Below are 20,107 nucleotides of genomic sequence, written 5' to 3'. Positions count from 1 at the left end.
TTGGGTAGTTTTTTTAATCGATAAAGAAAGTTTGCGACATTGTTCAATAAAAAATTTGGATTCCAACTCCTCAATCCTGATGTTGCAGGGGACCTGACTACTAAAGCTAATGGGATTTAAAAAGTGTCGATTATTAATTGATATTGAAGGTATCTATACCAAGTAAACACTTCCACGCGAGCGAAGTTGCGGGCATTAGCTAGTTGTAAATATATTTAGAAGCTACTATAAGATAATAGATAAGGTACTTATTTCCTTATATTTTTATTGTATGGCAGCGCGCGGTTTTAAATTATAAATTGCACGTCTTGTCCTTTTCTGTAATACATTTTTTTCTCAATATCTACCGCTTTATCTCATAGCAAGAGTCCGTAAGACATAATACTGTGAAAATAGGCAAAATATACAATTTTTGCAGTTTCCACGTCAGTACCTGTCGAATTTTTCTAACAGTGTAGGCAGCAGAGCTGAGTTTACCATCTAGTGTTGATATGTGGGTGTTCCATAGAAGCTTTGCATCTAACATTATACCGAGAAACACGGGGTTCTCCTTTATTTTCAACATATGATTATTTATCAATGAATTTATGTCATTTAAGGTCCTGGTATTGGGCAGTGTGAATTCAACACACTTAGATTTCTTTGCATTTGGAAGTAAATTGTTAGCAATAAATCAGAGAGTGACCTGTGATATGGCATTACATATAGTATACATTGTCAAAAATTATAATATTAAAGCTGTGCGTATTGCGTGAGGAATAGGTTGCAAGAGAGTTGCAACTTGCAGGGTTTGATGCATGCGCTATTGCCAGCAAACATGAGACATATTTTTATCTACAGGCAACGTCTGAGTAGGTAACGCATACGTCTAACGCAAGTTGAAATGTACCAGTGTATTTAGTTAGACCTATCGACAAGTTTGGAGTTGGGTGCAGTCTAAATGTGGCCCGTGTGTTTAGACTGTCAGTTTCTGTCAGTTTCACGTGTCGTCCCCCGCACTTCACCACCCCGCTTGCACAAATCGAGACAGCACGAAATTTTCAAGATTTCTGGGTGTAATTTCTGGTTTTCGTAGTTCCCACATAATTATAACAATATAAAATATATAACGATAATTTTTTTACTACATAATATTCATTAAATTTTATAGGTCTGTGGTTTTTCCAAATTTCATTAAATTGCTTCGTTGTCTAGAAAAACGAGCACAAAGTTGGGCCTTTTTTTAAAGAAAAATACAAATCTTTGAGCCCCTGTAATTTTAAAACTACATATTTTTAGAAAAATCTAAAACACCACAGACACAGATATTAGTTTCTAGACTATGTCTGCAAAATTTCATGGACTTTGGTTGCTTAATATTCAAATGAAATGGGAACTACGATTGTATGGAGTAAGTGACGGAGAGAGCCCTGATAAACTGCTATACATGTTCCTCACAGGCTTGCCTGTCAAGATACTATAAGATAAGATAAGAACTAAATCTCTCAAAAGTATAACCGCAAACCAACCATTCATATTTTCATGCACAAATTAATTATTTATTTTTTAATCTGCCTCGATTCAAAAAAATTGTCTCTATCTTATTTTTTATCGTATTTGTTGTGAGTATGGCTTTTATGGCGGACATACCGCCATATAAGATTTGTCATGACGTCACGGCATGGTTTTTGGCATGGCATGTTGGCATTACATATTAGCAGACGCGGTAAAGAAAATTTGTAGGCGTTGAATAAATCATTTGAATGCAAATTATTAAATTATCCAACCAATCATATTTTTTCGCTGCCTTTGACCACATTCAACAATCAACAATTCAAAATCAAACAGCATATTTTATTAAAAATTATAATCCAATTTGCGGTTAATATAACAAATTAGTTAGGTATAAATAATTTTTGTCAAAACTCTATTATTTTGTATGTAAAAGTCATGTTCCATTTATCAATTAATCAATTAATAATTTGATTACCACAATAATTTGGTATACAAACTAAATTAAACGTAAGTATTTGTTCACTCACATTTTCATAATAGGTACCTATACAGTGTGTTATTTTAAGAGCGGGTAGTGAGATGAAAACTGCATCTATAGGCATATTGTGGGCAAGGCACACCGCACCGGCAGAATCAAGGCGAGGCGTTTTTCCTGATAACAACTCAAGCCTCAATTTTTTTTATTTACTTCGGCATAAAGGGGCGGCGCGCATTTTGTTATCCTCCGTATTTTATTTTCAAAATAGGTAGGTACTAACTTCAAAATACTTAGGTGGTTATGAAAAAGAATTCGAATCCACCCTATTTCGTCTGTTTGGCGCTGGTGCTTACCTAGAGGTTGAGGGTCAAAGGAGCCGTTTCTCTACGTTTTTTGAGATAAGGAAAGAGAAAATGATGGTAAATGCTTTTGACGATTCAAAAGAACTTGTAAAAGTCTAATTGAATAAAAATATTTTTAATTTTGTTTTTTTTTTAAATGTAAAGATTTTGAAAAATCTCAGACCCAGCGTTTTCATTTACATTTATTTTGGAGACTTTTGAAATCTTTTCTATCTCTAATAGTTTCAGTTTTTGACCCACTGACCGCTCTCAAAGTAACAACCTTATTTTGTCACACTCATACAGACAGCTATAAAATATCTCGCTGTATAAGTGTGACAGAATACAAGCATACATTTTATTAGCCTTTCTATTGAATACCTAGTGATTAGCAATAGCTTTTTCATTAAGTAATAAAATAATAATAAAAAAGCTTGTTGGCGTAAAGGACATCACTCCAATTGGACTAATTTGTTTTTGCCGGCCAACGGATAATAAACTGATTTTATTATAAAGCATAATTTATAATAAACATTCTTGAATAGAAGTTCCGAAGTATGCCAAAGTCTAAGTTATGTCTCTCGTCTTGTTTATTATATTGAGACTAATTAGAAAATAATACAAGCAACTCAAAATAAAGAAACAACATCAATAATATAATTTGTACATTATAACGCCGTTTGAAATGAAATGAAAATTTGTGAGTTTTACTGTTTTGCCAGTATTATTATTTCACCCATGAATCACGAAAAAAAATTCACTCCACACATGTGTGAAAGACAGATACAGAATGTATTTCTCTAGAATATTTTTTATTATGGGTATTTGTAGATACTAAATCATTAAAACTTCAAAATAAGGCACTTTACTTATTAAGGTTTGTAGATATATTATAGGTATTACTAGCTGGAAAAAAAAAATAGTCCAAAATTATATACTATGAAAGAAGTCCTTTGCGATTGAAATTTCATAGAATGATAGGCCTGTTTTCGCACGCCCGACTAATCTATAGCCAAACATTATGTTACGGCTAACATGTCCACAGACCAGTAACTCGTTAAGTTATCGTAAACTTTAACTAGGAAATCGCTTTTCAACTCGCAACGAAAGCACCGTTTTAACTAGTACCAGGCCCAAGCCACATTGCGGGTGAGTCATTATGCAACGCGTCATCTCTGAATGAAATATTGCAAGTAAATTAAAATATATTATCTTCACTATGCAATTGTACATAATTTAATATCTGTGAGGAGCAAACTTAACAAAAGGACAATTTAAAAAAAAAAACATTTGGATGCTCGCTTCCGCACTTCATGTTTTCATTTTGCTTTACACAGCATATTATGTAGTGGAAATGGAGTCAGTTTTCTTTGTAACATTGATTGAGAAACAACGCGTCACTTCGCGTCTACCGCAATCTGCCTTGAGCCTAATTCGTAATTCTAACTAACTGCAAGAAAAACAGCTCAATATAACAATAGTACAGGAATAATAAATATTTTAAACTTCTTTATTATTTAGATACACTTTTGAAGATTTCTAACTATGTTCGAAAATATTTAAATATACAGCAAAAGTTACCAATGAAACTTATATAGAATGGCATCTCGAAATTTGGTAATGTCAAATTGTAATACAAATATCTCTTAGAAATACAACGAACACAAATGTAACGAAATGGTCACATAAAAACAATTTCAATAATACTAAAAAGGCACTAAATAATAAGTACCTATTTCACAAGACATTAGAGCTTTGTTACTTGAACTTTTTATGACGATATTAATGGAAAGGAAAGTTGTTTATTTAATTAACTTAATATTATTAATACTTATTGGTTTTAGATCTAAATTGAGAATGGCTTATTATGACAGTATATCAAACAAAACATTTAGATTAGGTGGCACGAGGAATAGAAAATTACCATTTAGAAGGTCGAGCGTCTGAGGAGTCTCTCAAATACTATGATTACGTAGTGCTATATACATTTGTAAGAGACATTCGTGCTGTACCTATTAACAGTATATCGTGATGTTAATGTATACGGAATGGCCCTTTTGTTTAAAAAAAAACAGTGGTTTTCAGATTTTTTATTTAGCAACACTACATACAAGGGGACAGCGTGACACTTCACAAGATGGCGGCTTTAGTTCCGTTTTTGGCCACGCGCCAAAAGATCCTTGTGGCACTGTACATCTGCCGCTCTGTCGCGGCGCCACTAACGCCACAGACGCTCGACTCGAAAGTCCACCTTTAGTTGAACCCCTTAAAAGTTTAAGGAACACTGCGAACCAATAAACTGGTCAGTTACGAGAACGCAGTTATATGAATATGGTGGAATTAAATTTCAGGTATCCGAATCGAGTACCCGAATGACCTTACCCGAACTTTTTAACTACCCGAAACCCGACGCGTTTTAAAATAATCTAAACACTGTCGGCCATGACCGTTAACCAGCTAGTTTAACCCGAATTCGACCTTATAACCATGAAACTTATCCGAGGACAGGCAAACTTAACATCGGTCATTTACACTTCACTAATTTCGTAAATTGATCGCCAGTCCGAACGCCATAGTAAACTGTAATTCCGCTATTATTTTACAATACAATTGACTTGATTGTATTTTATTTAAGAATAGATTTAGACTATATTCGATCATACATTAACTGATTTCTTTGCAACAGGCACTCTAGGTGAAGTGGAATACAACTTCTTGAACATATCCGGAATTTGATTGTCAGGGAATAAGTTGCATAACGTCACTGTGAAAAAAGATTTGGTTAGAAAAACAATATCCATACGTTATTATAATATGTTAATAATTATGTTAATAATACAGGCAAAAAAGCGGCGGCTTATCCTCTGCGCTGAACGTGACAATATTAGAAATCGGTATAACTTTACATATATCGAAAACGTTTATGGTAGGCGACCACTTGCACTATTGGCTAAAAGTACCTAATGGGGGAAAATGGGGGCAACGTGTTACTCTTCCACGCAAAAACTACTGGACGGATTTGGCTGAAATTTGGAATTGAGATATATTAACACATAGGCAACTTTTTATCCCGGAAAATCAATGAGTTTCCACGGAATTTTTAAAACCTATATCCACGGGAACGAAGCCCCGGGCATCAGCTAGTACGTTATACATATATACCTTCAAGTAACACAAACAGCAATCTCCTGTTGATCTCTTGCGTTTGGAATAGATCGAATACTGTTAGAAGGCCTCTACGTGCGGCGTCCGTTCCTACTATATGTTTAAGGTCATCTGAAACAATAGCCAGAGAAAACAAATATTATTGGGTGTTTTGGGATAATTTGTATAAGACTATTTTGGATTACACTACTACTACTACTCAGTTTAACCAAGTGCTCATAATGATCATATCATATCACATATTACTACCAGATCTCTATGAAATCCGAATAGGTTTCCAAATAAAAATGTGGAAGTTCAATTTTTCCTGCATCAGCTACCGTTTTATATAAATAAGACACGAACAACAGACCCAATTATAGCGTTGAATTAAACGAAAAGAAAAACTCAAAGATAGAGTTTTCAAAAACATAATAGAAGTAAGAAAGGTGTTATGTTTGCTCCTTACTAACCGCTGCCAATATAGACTAAAAATGGTTAGTTTTTAACACAAACCGTGACCAATACCAAAAGCAATATTTTAAAAACCCAGTAAATTAGGATCAACCACACAATAGCATGTCTCATATCGCATTGATAAAGCCCGAAACATTTGGCCCATCGCCAAATTAAGAATCGCGTAACTCAACCATGGTCCAACCTCAAAATTCTATATTCGGAATTTCCATTGAATTAACGAAATGAATTTTTATGCTTCATTTATATTGGCTGCTCTTTCAACTCGTGTTGTAAGTCGAGAGATTGTATAAAGCACTTTAATTCATGTAGCACTGTCAGATCGCAGCATTATGAAATTCATATTTTGATTTTATCTCTTCAATTTACGAGTAACGATTAACAACACAGATAAAATTAAAATAAATTATGATGATGCATGATCGACAAAGTGATTAATCGATGATATACCTATATAACGTTAATATGCGTTCAATATGCCTCAATCAATATAGAGGTAACAGGTTTCCATTACTGCGGTAAACTTTGCAGCTCTCACGCTAGTTCGGCTGCCACAAAAAAGGAGTATAATGCTTTGTTTAGTAATGTATGTATTCATGTGAGTTTCTTTATTCCACCACAACTTCTAAATGAACATATTTGGGGTACTGTTAGAATCCTTTTTTTTTTCTCTCTCTCGTCTGGCTTTACAAAGATTAGTCAATGTCAAGTTTGTAGTTATTTGTAACAAGTTAGGGAAACTATACAAGTATGGACCCCGTCTGTGCCGGCGCTCGCCGACACACGCACGGCACCCCTTAAGAGCGCTTTCTAGTTAGTTTTAACAAAAAAAAAAAAACACTCCAAAAAGGCAGAGCACGCCCGCCAGCTAACACCAACACAGACAAAGTCCGTTAGAATCCTTACATCATTCCGAGTGACACCAGCTATAACTTTTTTTTGAAAAATATGGCGGCTGTATTTTCAAATATGAAAAAAAAACTTCAATCATAAATTAATTTATAAACACATGATAGAATGAGACAGTAGTGCACAACTGCAGTTGGGATTTTAAAACTTTTGAATTATTTGTTTTAAAAATGGCTGCGACACACAGACAGACGGACAGATGTAAGAAAGTTACGATACCTGCGTGAAGAAAATGTTATGAAAAATCATAATATGCATACCTGAAGCTGCCGACAGAAGCGCAACTTTTGCGGCCACCCTAGTTCTGGCTTTCGTTGCAAGATCTCTCGGCGCCACGCCAGGATTATTTCTATTGGTCAACCATTGTCTAAAAAATTAGGATTTATTGAAAACAAGTAATTGAATCAATACAACACACAATCGACATTATTTTAATTAATAATGACTTACTTAAAAGTTTTTAAGTATTGGACCATGTTCCGAGGCGATGTCAACGAGGAAACGAATTCTAATACTTTTCTGAAAAAAAAAGTTTTATATAAATAAATTGTAATTTTCATGGTTTTTAGGGTTCCGTACCTCAAAAAGAAAAAGGAACACTTAAAGGATCACTTCGTTGTCTGTCTGTCGTATCTGTCAAGAAAACCTATATGAAATTTGGCCTACCAAATATAATATATGCTTGTGCTATAATAAGCCCTACCTATAGGGCTTATTATAGCACAAGTAAAAGACAAAACCCCAAAAACGTGAATTTGTGGTTACATCATTAGAAAAAATTAAAATATGTTCATGAACAAATATTATTAGTATTTTCAATTTTCAAAGTAAGATAACTATACCAAGTGGGGTATCATATGAAAGGGCCTTTTTTGTATATTCTAAAACAGATTTATATTTATTTTTATGCATAATAGTTTCTGATTTATCGTGCAAAATGACAAAAAAAAACCCCGATTACGGAACCCTCGGTGCGCGAGTTCTTTTTGGGTCAGCCAAGCAACGATTGTAAGAATAAGTAAAATTAAAAGAAACAATGAAAGGGAAGGCCTTATAGGAGATCTCTATCAGTGAGCTTTGAGAGTAGAAGAGGTTGTAAGAGGAGAAGAATGGTTACAACAAAGATCATGAAGAAATGAAAGATCAAGGTGGGATCATGAAAATGCTTAAATATATTATATTATATATTTTTATACTTATTAACGCGATCAGCTATCATAGTCCTTAGTGGCGCAAGAAGTCGTCTCCTCAGCCAAAGTCCTCGGATTCCTAACACTTCTTCCAATAACCGCAAGGGCACGCTCTCATCTCCATCCTAACAAAAACAAATGATTATTCCTTCTAAACTTTACACTATCCATCGATTTTCGGAATTCCGTAAATTAAACAACTTAATGGCGTCGATCCGACGTTTTTCTTTAAACTAAAGTATCCGCGACGTTTTCTTTTTAATATTACTAGATAAGGATTTCCCCAAGGAAAGGAAAATTCACTTTAAATTTAAAGACTAAATTTTAGTGCACTCAACAAATTTAAACAATAGACTCACGTAAAGTCACGAGGTTTGACAGTTCTAAATTAAAATAGGTTTGTCTGTCCTTTTCTTATTACATTGGTAAGAAAAAGATGCGAATACTATAAAATTTAGTTGCGCTCAGAATCAGTACAATTGTAACCCTTAATTTAGTCTAACTTTAATTTGTAGTTTTTCAAAAGATAAATAAATCCAAATAATAAGATAAAATGAATATCAAAAATTACTAAAAGTCAGTTATTCTATAATATTAAACTGGAATATGAAACGAAACTACTGTCGAAAATAATACAAAATAAATAATGCAATGTAGATTCCATTATATAAAACTCACATCTTGAATATCAGATGAAGCCCCAACCTTGAAGTTTTCATAGTTTTCACCACCTTTTCCTTGAAACACTTTTGAAATACCTGTACAAATAAATAAATACATCAAATAAGCGACAGAATATATTGAAGACATTATAGGTTTATGGATAATATTTACCATCCATTACTCCATCCACAGTATTAGCGAACTGGTCTGGCATACTCTTCAATGTTCTCATGCCAGCCTTTATCGAATTCACTAAAAGGGCGTCAATCTAAAAATAGCAATGGTTTTAGATAAAACGAATTACTTTGTAAGTATATCTAATTTTAGCTCAAATGTTATTACTTGACGATTTAACGAAACATCAAGCCCTCTGCACAATTAACAATTAAAATATTTATTTAAACAGCAAATTTTATTTTAACATGCAACAGCACCTTTATATAAAGCTTTTAAAGATCCCGTTAGGCCTTTGATTTTCCGGGATAAAAAACTAGCCTATGTCAGTTTCCGCCATGCGAGCTATCTCTGTGCCAAATTTCGTTAAAATCGGTAAAACAGATGAGCCGTGAAAAAATGGCAGATTCATGCAGAAAGAGGCACTTTCACATTTTTAACAATAATATGGATTGTATGGGAAACTAAACAGGTGCCCTAGCGAAAAAGTATCTTTCACTCAAATCTATACAACATCAAACATGTAGAACTTCAAATTCCTTACCGAGTTGCCGTGCCTTTCAGTCTGAATTTCTGGACTAAGAAATCCTCCTAAGTACTCCGAAGACAACAATGTCATATATCTAGCATCCCTTGATATGCTCGTCAAACTTTGCAAATAGTTGTTCAGCATGCGTTTTCGACTCTCCAGCACACTTCGAGACGTGTTCTGAAATGTCTTCTTAGCCGGGAAAGGGAGATGACCTAGCTCCGGCCACTACAAAAAAACAAATTTGGTAACAGATGTTGTTTTTCTCCTGTATAACCAGATAACGTCCGCAGCTTCACCCATGTCCATTTAGGTTTTGAAAAATCCCGTGGGAACTCCTCGATTTTTCGAGACAAAAAATAGCACTCCCGGAATGCAAGTTATATTATACGACGAAACGTCAAAATCGGTAAAACGATCATTATGAATTTACGATGTCATTTATCCTGAACTTCTTTGCTGATTTAATTTATTATCCAGGAAAAGTAGCTACGAAAAAGAAAGTTACGTCAGCAAGAACTATCTATCTATTATTTTTTTAGTTCTGAAAGATGTGACTGTCAATAATTCCATGGAAACGTTATAGAACGTTAGAGTAAGATAGATAGAGTAAGATCACCTTGTCTTTGATAGCAGCGTGTAGGTCGTAAAAGTCGCTATATCGCCTGTATATGTGCCAAACTTCGTTATCTGAAGCTCTTGTCACTGCGATCGCGTATATTCCGAACGTTCTACCTTTATCTTGCACTAATGCTACAAAAACATAACAAATTAGATTACAATATTTTTAACACACAAAAACACTCCAATTTTTTTTTTTTTCAAATTATATTTATTTACTAGTGAAAAAGTTACCTGTTTCAATAATATACGCTGTCAAGGGCGACATCAAGTTTTTAGCGCTCTGACTTATCGCCGAGTGAGATAATGATAAACTACTCGTATTTGCCGATTTTAAATTCGATGGACCTAAAACAATAACATGGATATTAATAATGAGATATCTAAAAAAATTACAAATCTTTGAAACGCCTCATAAGGGGTGTCAAAAACTTGCAAAACTTGTGGAAACACATTTGCAAACCCGAAACATGTTGTGTCAAATAACGCGTCATAGTATTTACTAGAAGTTTCCATGAAGGAAATGAAGAAATCTATAGGATAAATAAAATCACCAATACAGCCAAAACCAAAGCCAAAATCAAAGGCAGTTGGCAAGCTATGCGTGTCGTAAAAGTCATAGCCGTTTCAGCCAAGAAGTTTCAGAGTAGAGACCGCATATCGGCACGATGGACTGACCATATAATATAAGGGTTATATGGATATATCTCACCTGCATTTTCATTGACCAGTTTTTGCGCGAAGCTCCCAACAATATCCGATCTCGAGCGATTATGCCTGGTTCCAACGACTGGTGTGACCATGTCGCCTGCAAAATGGGTGTTGGATAATTATATAGCTAAATAATCACTTATGTGATAAGTAGCTTATACGAGGGCCTTATTCGCTATGACAGTCTAAACGTATCCGCCTTTGAATGAATGAATCCATCCATACTAATTCATTATCAATACTAATATTATAAATGCGAAAGTGTGTTTCTTCTGACAAAAAGCACTGAGATAGCCTGCACCCGGGTTAGGTGCTACTTTTTATTCCGGAAAATCAAGGGTTCCCACGGATTTTATTCAAAACCAATAACATGTTTAGAATGGCGTAGTAAAAAAGGCCCTAATGCCCCCGGTACGATTTCGCACACATAGAAATGTTAGGAGTTTTGTTACTATAATTTATAACGCCAGAGTAAAATGGACTAAGCTCCTTGTTTTAAAGTTCTACATAACAGGATATTTTTAGAAATATTTTGCTACAAGCACTGGCTGGAAACACATGAAGAAACTAGACATGAAATTTTGTTTACAAGAAATATAAAATAGGCCTGGTTAGCCTTATTTTAAGGCTCAAGTTCTTTCACACATCTACAGGCAACGCCCAAGCGGAAAACAGCAGTACTGAAAGTGCCTACGTCAAAACTAGAGGCTTTAGCTCGTTATAATAATAGTCATCTGACGTTATAATTTTTCACTGTTCGAAATCGATCAACGTTATCGAAATATGCAATCGCGTACTAAGGGTATACAACTGTCCCCGATTGTGTAAGAAAAACGAATTCATCGTTATCGTAATCGACAGCAAATTCAGCCCTATTAATTATAATCAATATTTCAATCATTGGTTGATTATTGTTATTGGTTTATTGAAATATCAATCAAAAATCAATCGACCAAACAAAAAAAAAATATTATTGGTTGATTAATTGGGTGATGGTTGATTCCCTGTTCACATTTTTTACAACCAATCAAGTCGCAGAATTTGCTGCCGATTACGATAATGATGAGTACGTTTTTCTTGGGGGGCTGGTCTGAAAACGTACACACATCTAAATCTACATCTACAATCTATACTACCACCTAGTCCCACTCTTATTTTCAGTGTATTGAAACAAAGCATCACGCTCAAATAAAACGTATGAAAATGAGTACCCACAGGTGCATTTAGGTATCGTGTGGTTCTTGTTACTTGGAACCCGTCGGGTCAGGGAACGGGGAAAGGTAGAGGACTTGTTGGAGATGTTGCCTTTGTGCTTCGTTTTGTTAAACAGCTTTGGCAACTGGTTCAAACAGGTTCTCATTATTCGTCTGCATTTGTCTGTAGAGCACCATATGTTAGTAACATTGGGAAGAGTTAGTCCTTAATAATGTATGTCTAGTGGCTAAAGCATTTAGTAAAACACTGTTACAGAGTTTTCACGCTATCCGATTCGATATCTGAGCTCACCAAGGAGTAGTAAGTATAACGCGTGCGAATAAAGCAGCGAATCGAAACAACTCTAATCATTCCGTCTCACTCACACGTTAATGTTTCACTTGCAAGTGCGTCGATGTGATAAAGGCGCATCGAAACGAAACAACTCTAATCATTCCGTCTCACTCACACATTAATGTTTCACTTGCAAGTGCGTCGGTGTGATAAAGGCGCATCGAAACGAAACAACTCTAATCATTCCATCTCACTAACACGTTAATGTTTCACTTCCAAGTGAGTCGGTGTGATAAAGGCGCTCGAAACGAAACAACTCTAATCATTCCGTCTGACTCACACATTAATGTTTCAATTGCAAGTGCGTCGATGTGATAAAGGCGCTTGACGTTATAATGTTTGGTTTTACATTTGTACTATGTTTTCACGGCGCGCAAGTGTCACGTTTTTACAAATTTATGCCATTCAATTACCTATATTTTTAATCAGATAAGAAAAAATTGAATCGTAAATCTAGGTGGGAAGTCCTTGCTCAAAACTGATACCGGATAGGAATTCATGAACTAAGTAATACTGATTACATTACATCTACTTACCAGTATATTTGGGAGTTTCCGCTTTAGTCTCTCTATGGTCACTGAAACATGAGAAAACATTAGAATTTTGAAATATTTGATTATTTTAATCTAATTACAGTACTTTTCATATTTTCACCTATTTATTGCGCTATTTGATCCGGTCTGCTCATTTTCCATCATAAAGTCGGCTTGCCATGACGGGTCGTCCTGTGAAAAAGTTATGCATTTGTAAATTCGTCTTCACTCTCACTCACTTTCACTCTCTCTTTCTCTCTTTTTCTCTATCTCTTTCGCTCTATTTCCCTATCGCTAACATTCTGCCTACATACTTTTAATATACAACACTAACGTCCCAAACCACGGAGACACTTCCGCATGTCGTCAAAACATATTTTAATAATAATTTCTCTCCTTTCTCCCTGTCTATCTCTCTCCCTTTCTCTCAGTCTGTCACTCATTCTATTATTTCTCATCACTAACTGTAAATACTAACCTCCAAAGCGTCAGATACACACTTCTGCATGTCTTCAAAGCATGCCACAGGATTATTCGTAAACTCTTCGCCTTCAGTGGTTATTTTACGGACTAGTTCGGCGTGGCAGTTCTCAGGGGCGCCCAATATCGGCGCACGGCTTGGCGCTAGATATGTATCACACAGTTCCAGCGCTGACGAACGGAGGTTGTCGATTACAGCTTTTGATGTTTGTGGGGCGTCTAAAATCAACGTCAAAGTGAACGATCAAAACTCGAACTCAAAGCGTTTATTCAAAATACGAGTAGGTACAGTTTTTATCTGTCAATTGTTGAATTTGCAAGATAATTATGTAATGGTGATAATTAATTAAGTACATAAACTTAAAAGTAAAGCTGCAAGGGTTCCAAACGTGTCCTGGTCAAATTATTGTATAAAGTATTTAGATCTTATGAATAGTTCACAAACATTTTCATTTTTTGATACTACCTTCTGAGTTTTAAAAAGCAAAAAAAAAAACAGTTTTTCGGACTAAAAATAATAAAAAGACTATCTGTACTTTAAAAAAGCAAAAATATGTCTGCCTGTTACCCTTCACATCATGCTGTCATACAAAGACTTATAAGACAATAGGAATCAGGTAGGTAGGTTTTTATCCACAAAAATTAGTTTCCACAGGATTTTAAATAAATCTAAATCCACTTGGAGGAATTCACGAGCATTATCAAGTAATAAATGAGTGTGAAATACCTGCTTCATTCAACTCGATCTCCAATAAGTATTGCGCATTGGATTTCCACGCAGCGATGGCTCTAAGAAATTTCAATGTCCTTAATACTTCTTCTGAAACTGTTTCTGTATTGCTACTATTTGATGCGCCTAAAATGCAAAGTAAATCAACATCACTACCCATAACTACTCATATCACTACCCATATTAAAATACGAAAGTGTGCGTTTGTTGGTTTGTCCTTTAGTCACATCGCAGTGGGGCAACGGATCGTCGTGATTTTTGCATGGTTATTGTCAAAGACCTGGAGAGTGGCATACGCTACTTTTATTCCGGAAAATCAAAGAGTTCCCGCAGGATTTTCAAAAGTTAAATCCACGCGAATGAAGTCGCGGGCATCAGCTAAATGATATATCAAAGATAGCTATATGATCCGAAAAAGCGCATCAAAATTAGCCTAACAGCTTGAAAAAAACATGGTATCGCACAAACATTTACTTTATAGTTTATAACCAACCAAACCAATCCTGGTAATGAACCGCCATTTTTTGAAACACGCTTATAGGTGTCAAAAGGTGCGTAAACCCCGCATCTTTATCTATGCAATGTAGTCTGATTTGCTACGCGTAGGTATGTGTCACACACAGAAAAATACTAATCTCTTTCTTTCCATTTTTTCTCTCTTTCCTTTCTTTTTCTTTAATTAAAAATACAACTGCATGAGTTTACCTATCTGGAGTTTTTTACCTACTATGAAATTATACTATTTTTTACATACCTTCCTGTGGTCCCAAAGTAGCACGTCTGGCTTGAATTATTCTACACAAATACTGCAGAGAAGACAACTTTTGGCGATCCTGTAGCTCCCATTCCCCTGCACTATCTCTTGAATGCTACAAGTAAATTAATAATTGAAGGCCTGGTGTTGTATTAAATGGCTTATGTTGGTGGTAAGTATAATAAAAGTAAAAATGGGATTATATGACTATAATTGTAATGTTAAATATTCTCATTTACATACAAGAAATGTTCATTTAATTACTTTGATAGAATAGATTACCAGTTTCTGTATATCCTTCTGAACAAGTTCGAGCGTGGCATCTAATTCCTCAGCGTCACCACATGATCTAATAACCAGCAGAAATAATTCCGAAGACAGGCAGGAGTCTCTGCAACACTGAAAAGCACATTTAATAAAAATAGTTTCCTACTAACAGTAAAATCATCAAAATTTATTTAACCTGTCTTTTTAAGGGTTCATAGTAAAACAGCGATCCGTAATAGTTTCATCCAGTCTGTCTGTATGCCCCAATTATTTTAAAAATCAACTATAAGAGATTAAATATAAAGTTGAATTTAGCGCAGTTACAGAAACCTATTACCGCTACATAAAATTTTAGAAATAAGATTTTTTGAGTCCAAAAAATTTTGGTTCCCTTCAAGTATCCTCAACCCTATGTTATTCGGGTTCTGACTTCTGACACGCATTTGAGCAGTATTTTTTCGTAGATACGCTACGCAAATTTAAAGAATGGTTTCAAAAAATTTGCCAAAGTTTATTTGCAAAAAATGGAGCATTCGAAAAAAATAAGATACCAAGAACAATTAATATCTGAATATGTTACTCACAGATCTAATAATAGCTCTATTGATATTGTCAGGGTCACTCAACAGATTGATCAAAGGTTTCAAGACAATCGCGGACAGCAGGTCAATTAGGAGCAACTTCATCGCGTGACACTTCCACGCCTCCTCTGGCGCGACCAGGTACAACACAGCTTCTGACACCTCACAGAGCAATGCTAAAAGGTGATTTAAAAAATATACATGATACTTCATCGCTGCATTGTCAGACTACAGAAGACTTTGATTAAAAATACTAAATAACTCATTAAAATATCATTAGAGAAAGATTACGTTATTTTCATATACAAGGTGTAACCAGAACGCTAACAAAAACTTAGGATTCTTATAGAACTCTCTTTCTTTAGAACTTAGGATTAGAACTAGGATTATTCTATCTAAAGACAATACAATAATGAATTGCCTTATTCGTACTAGTATAAGTAGTGATTTAGTATTTTTCAAACCGGCAATGTATAGCGTGTAAAACTCGGGTGAATTCCCCACCTACGACGCGGCATGGATTTTGAGTAGTCTATTTAAGTAACGTTCGTTGAACTCTAGCGTCAGTCAGATGTTTTATTTGCAATATATTATGAACTTTTAAAAACGCGTTTTTTACCTTATTAATGATCATCAGTACTATCATGTCTTCGTTTTTTTTTTTTTTTTTTTTTTTTTTTTTACCAGAAAGTTGTAACAATATAAATAAAAGGAAAGAAAAAGTGGACAGGGAAGCACTTATCTCTATAAGAGATCTCTACCAGTGACCCTTGGCAGTGCGAGAGGTAGGTTTTTGCTAGCGTTCTGGTTACATCTTGTATAAACTAGCAACCACCCGCGGCGTCGCCTCCATAACATTGTCGAAAAATGCAGCATTATTCCTTTCCTATATTAATAAGATAAACATATAATCTTACCATATTCTTTTTCAGAGTCTGTACAAAATGTATCGCGACATATTTGTTTATTCTCCATCGAACATTCCAAATCAAAAAATAGATCTTTTAAATTACTACTGCCTATATTCTCTGAGCTACTATAAAATTTAGATTTTCCAAATGACTGGGAATCTGAAAAAAAATAGACAATGATAACTGAATAAAATATAAGCAATCATGAAGCGTATTGAACGACATATTCATGGTAAGCTGTTGTTTATAAACAGAGTTAGATTAACGAGTTGCTGGGAACACTGAGGGTTGCAGAGTTGATCACTGCATGTTGACAAGCTCTCACCCATCAACCTTAAACATCAGTTCATCTCCAGTTGCTAGATACTGTAACGTAATAGCCAGTTTTGTTTGAGGTGTCTCTTTTGGTAATTGATTGGTGGTCCAATCATTTCCAGAAGATATTAGAGACCTCCTTTCGACATTCTCGGAGTTTCTAAATGTCTAAATCACTCAACAAATTTTCTCAAGGTAGTTTCGCACCCACCACCTTTTTTACGTTTCTTAGAAAGATTAAAAAATACTTCAGGGAAATATTTCAATACAGACTGGCGTGTGGAAAAGATATAATTATTTAACTATAATATGTACATTATTTCAAACAACTTTATCGTTGTTTCATCATCAAAGTGGAACAAATGTTGCTTAACAAAAGTTTATCATGAATACATGGCTTTGCCATACTAAAAATTGAATTTTGAAATTTTTACCTGGAGGCCATGTCAAATCAGTTTCACTTTTATTTCTCCTATGTGTCTTTTTGTCTTCCTGTTTCTTTGGACTTGGTTTTGAGGTACCATTCACCTCTTTGGCACTCAGTAGCTGCAAGTGTTTTAATCTAACTCTCGATTGCTTGAACAGTTTCAAATGTACTGTCAGTTCTTCAGGAAATCTTGTAGAGAGTAGATGGACCCAATCTACACATTTCACTCTAAAATATTTATTGATAAAATCGGAGTTACATGCAATGGAAAATAATAACGAAAAAATCTACTTCAATTAAAGAGTTAACAGTCATTAAATTGGTTAATTATTTTAACTCACACTGTGGCTATTTCTGTAGTAAATGACAGGTCTAAATAATGCTGTCCCTTTCATAATGCTCCCTGCAGAAAAAGACAGCATTCGATTTAGGCCTGTCGTTTAGTTTAGAAATTAACAAAATAGCCAGCACAATGGCTTCTTGTGTTCTTATTATAATACAAAGTAACTTATCAGGTTTATATCTTAAAGTAAAAGACATTTTTATTGTGATATTGCACACTATGTCATTGCAAAGAACTAAATATTATAATTTTTTTAAAGAGGTAAGTATTTAAACTATTTGATAACTTTGTTGCTTAATCTGTAATCTAATAATTAATCAAGCCTTTTTTTTCACTATAAGAAAGCGCTTGACCACAATCACACCTGATGGAAAGTGATGATGTGGTCTAAGATGGGACGCGTTTACCTAGAAGGTGCCTATTCACTCTTATATTTTTATTACTAACCGACTTCAAAAAAGGAGGAGGTTCTCAATTTGTCGGAATCTTTTTTTTTTTGCTACAGAACTAACCCATGCCCCATGCATTTGTCCCATGACAGTGCACCTACATAGTTCGCTAGTAAGAAAGCCCATGTGAACATGTCTCAAATAGAAGTTTTTAAGGTTTAGAGCAGTTTCAAAGCAAATGTATACATTTGATTTGTTATTTTCTATTAGATTTTGTAGAAGACTGTCATATCTTGTGCTTTGATGTTTGACTTATTATTAAAACTTGCTACCTTACCTGTTGGCTATATTAGCCCCCGCAGCAACCACCAGCTTCTTTATAGAATGTGAGGTAAACTCCTGGTCATCCGTAACAACCTCATACCATGTTGTGACATAGTCGTTGATTATGATTGAGATTATTTCGTTGATAAACGAGTCAACAGTTTCACTGCCAGTAATTCTACTGTCAAATTTAAGCAAGGGTCGTTCATTTTCAAACAAATCTAGTATCTGTAAATATTGAAAATGATTTTTGTAATTTCTATGATTACATTTAAAATTAATGAGACAGTATTCTTACAATACTGTCTCATACATTTGTGAGAATGTTAATTTAACTTCAGAAAATAAGAAGCGACTTTTGCTCGACTTATTATCTTATATTATTAATCAGTTGACTGTGATAGGACTTAGGATTGAGCTTCTATTTTCAATAATATTTTAAGTTTTATGGTAAATTCTATGGCAAAAGTTGTATAATTTTCAAAGCTTAATTATTGGATAAGACAGAACATACCTTTGCAGATTGTATTGAAAAGTTTGTCTGTTGCAATGGATCATCTAAACAATCAATATCAGCAGAAAATACCTTCTTGTGGTCATAGCTCAAGTACAAAATAGTTAAGACCCTGCAAAATAGTAAAAATAAATCATCAACTTAAAAAGTACTTAGTTGATTATTAATATATTTTATTTAGAAATTGTTAAAGTTTATGAATTATTAGCTTTTCCACATATACGATTTTTTTCTATAAATCTAAGCAAATTTTTTTTGAGCCACTTTAGTTTTAGCGAAGCCTATTTTTTTTACATGAGGGGTTGATAGAAATGCGCACGCAAAAAAACAGTTGCTTTAAAAGCCTGTATTTTGGGCAAAGCAATGATGAATAGTTGAAGTGCAGCAACACATCTAAAATGTTTAAATAAACTGAACTTTTACTGTATTCTACTATGTAATAATACAATATTTGTGATGAACCAATTCTCTGTTATTTTGCACATTTTATCATTATGTTTCACACGATTCGCAACTTATGTGGGTAATGGAGGTATAATTCAGTAAACTTTGATGACAAACACAGTCCCATCATGACCCCCATCCATACCAATCTGTTTGGTATTCATAAGTTAGCTATTTTAGGAGCGTACTTAGTAGAATACAGCCTCAGAAAGTAGAATGATTCGTAAGCATTGCATTCTTATTATTCTTCAAGTAGGGGCACCATTTTAAAGAGGAACACATTTAGTATAGTAATGCTGTATAGAAATGCCATTATAAATCACTTTAAGAGTAAGAATCAGTACACGGCAATATTCTATAATTAATCTACTACTTACCCAATTAAAAAGGAAACCAAAAATGTTAACAATGTAAGATAAAATCCAAAACCCAGTAAGGCAATCGTTATAACGGACACTAGGCTAAACCATCCTAGGAATCTCGAAATCATTTTTGTATTTTATAATATCCAACAGTAATTTAATACATTGGAAAAGAAAAATACATGAGAGTAAAGTGAAAAGAAAACTGATGAAAACAAAAACAGAAAATCACAAACACGATAAAGTTTAGTCACCTGTCGGCTATCTAGGGTAGGGAGTAGGGATGAAGATATATCGGAAAACCGATAAATATCGATGTATCGAAACCTAAAATATCGACAACTAGCTGATGCCCGCGACTTCGTTTGGGTGGATGTAGGTTTTTTTAAATCCTATAAGAGCTCTAACTTTCTGCGATAAAAAGTAGCCTATGTTGTTATCCAGGGTATAATCT

At 34.4% G+C, this 20,107-nt stretch overlaps 1 protein-coding gene across 1 annotated transcript; it reads right to left on the bottom strand.

Annotated features, from left to right (window-relative positions):
* Positions 1 to 3,188: 3,188 nt before the first annotated feature.
* LOC123878601 (sorting nexin-13-like) lies at positions 3,189 to 19,904 on the bottom strand. Its single transcript, XM_045925900.1, has 23 exons — positions 19,669 to 19,904; positions 18,848 to 18,959; positions 18,347 to 18,561; positions 17,285 to 17,505; positions 16,542 to 16,694; positions 15,628 to 15,800; positions 15,059 to 15,175; positions 14,777 to 14,891; positions 14,020 to 14,148; positions 13,291 to 13,511; positions 12,934 to 13,004; positions 12,816 to 12,856; positions 10,733 to 10,828; positions 10,255 to 10,368; positions 10,019 to 10,152; positions 9,415 to 9,627; positions 8,868 to 8,964; positions 8,712 to 8,791; positions 8,040 to 8,158; positions 7,294 to 7,362; positions 7,104 to 7,210; positions 5,476 to 5,589; positions 3,189 to 5,077 (listed from the first exon to the last, which is right to left on the bottom strand). The coding sequence occupies exons 1-23, from the start codon at positions 19,779 to 19,781 to the stop codon at positions 4,971 to 4,973; spliced, it is 2,931 nt and encodes a 976-aa protein (XP_045781856.1). The 5' UTR covers positions 19,782 to 19,904; the 3' UTR covers positions 3,189 to 4,970.
* Positions 19,905 to 20,107: the final 203 nt, after the last annotated feature.

This window comes from Maniola jurtina, chromosome 3, assembly GCF_905333055.1.
Source record: "Maniola jurtina chromosome 3, ilManJurt1.1, whole genome shotgun sequence".
NCBI classification, from domain to species: domain Eukaryota; kingdom Metazoa; phylum Arthropoda; class Insecta; order Lepidoptera; family Nymphalidae; genus Maniola; species Maniola jurtina.
Note: the sequence above shows the minus strand (reverse complement) of the source record. Positions and strands in the feature narration are given on the sequence as shown.

Coding starts and splice junctions, on each gene's coding strand:
- LOC123878601 (XM_045925900.1), bottom strand. CDS start 19,781: ATGATTTCGAGATTCCTAGGATGGTTTAGCCTAGTGTCCGTTATAACG. Junction 16,695..17,284: donor TGATTTGACATGGCCTCCAG/GTAAAAATTTCA, acceptor ATTTTTTTTCAG/ATTCCCAGTCATTTGGAAAA. Junction 14,892..15,058: donor AGAAGGATATACAGAAACTG/GTAATCTATTCT, acceptor ATTTACTTGTAG/CATTCAAGAGATAGTGCAGG.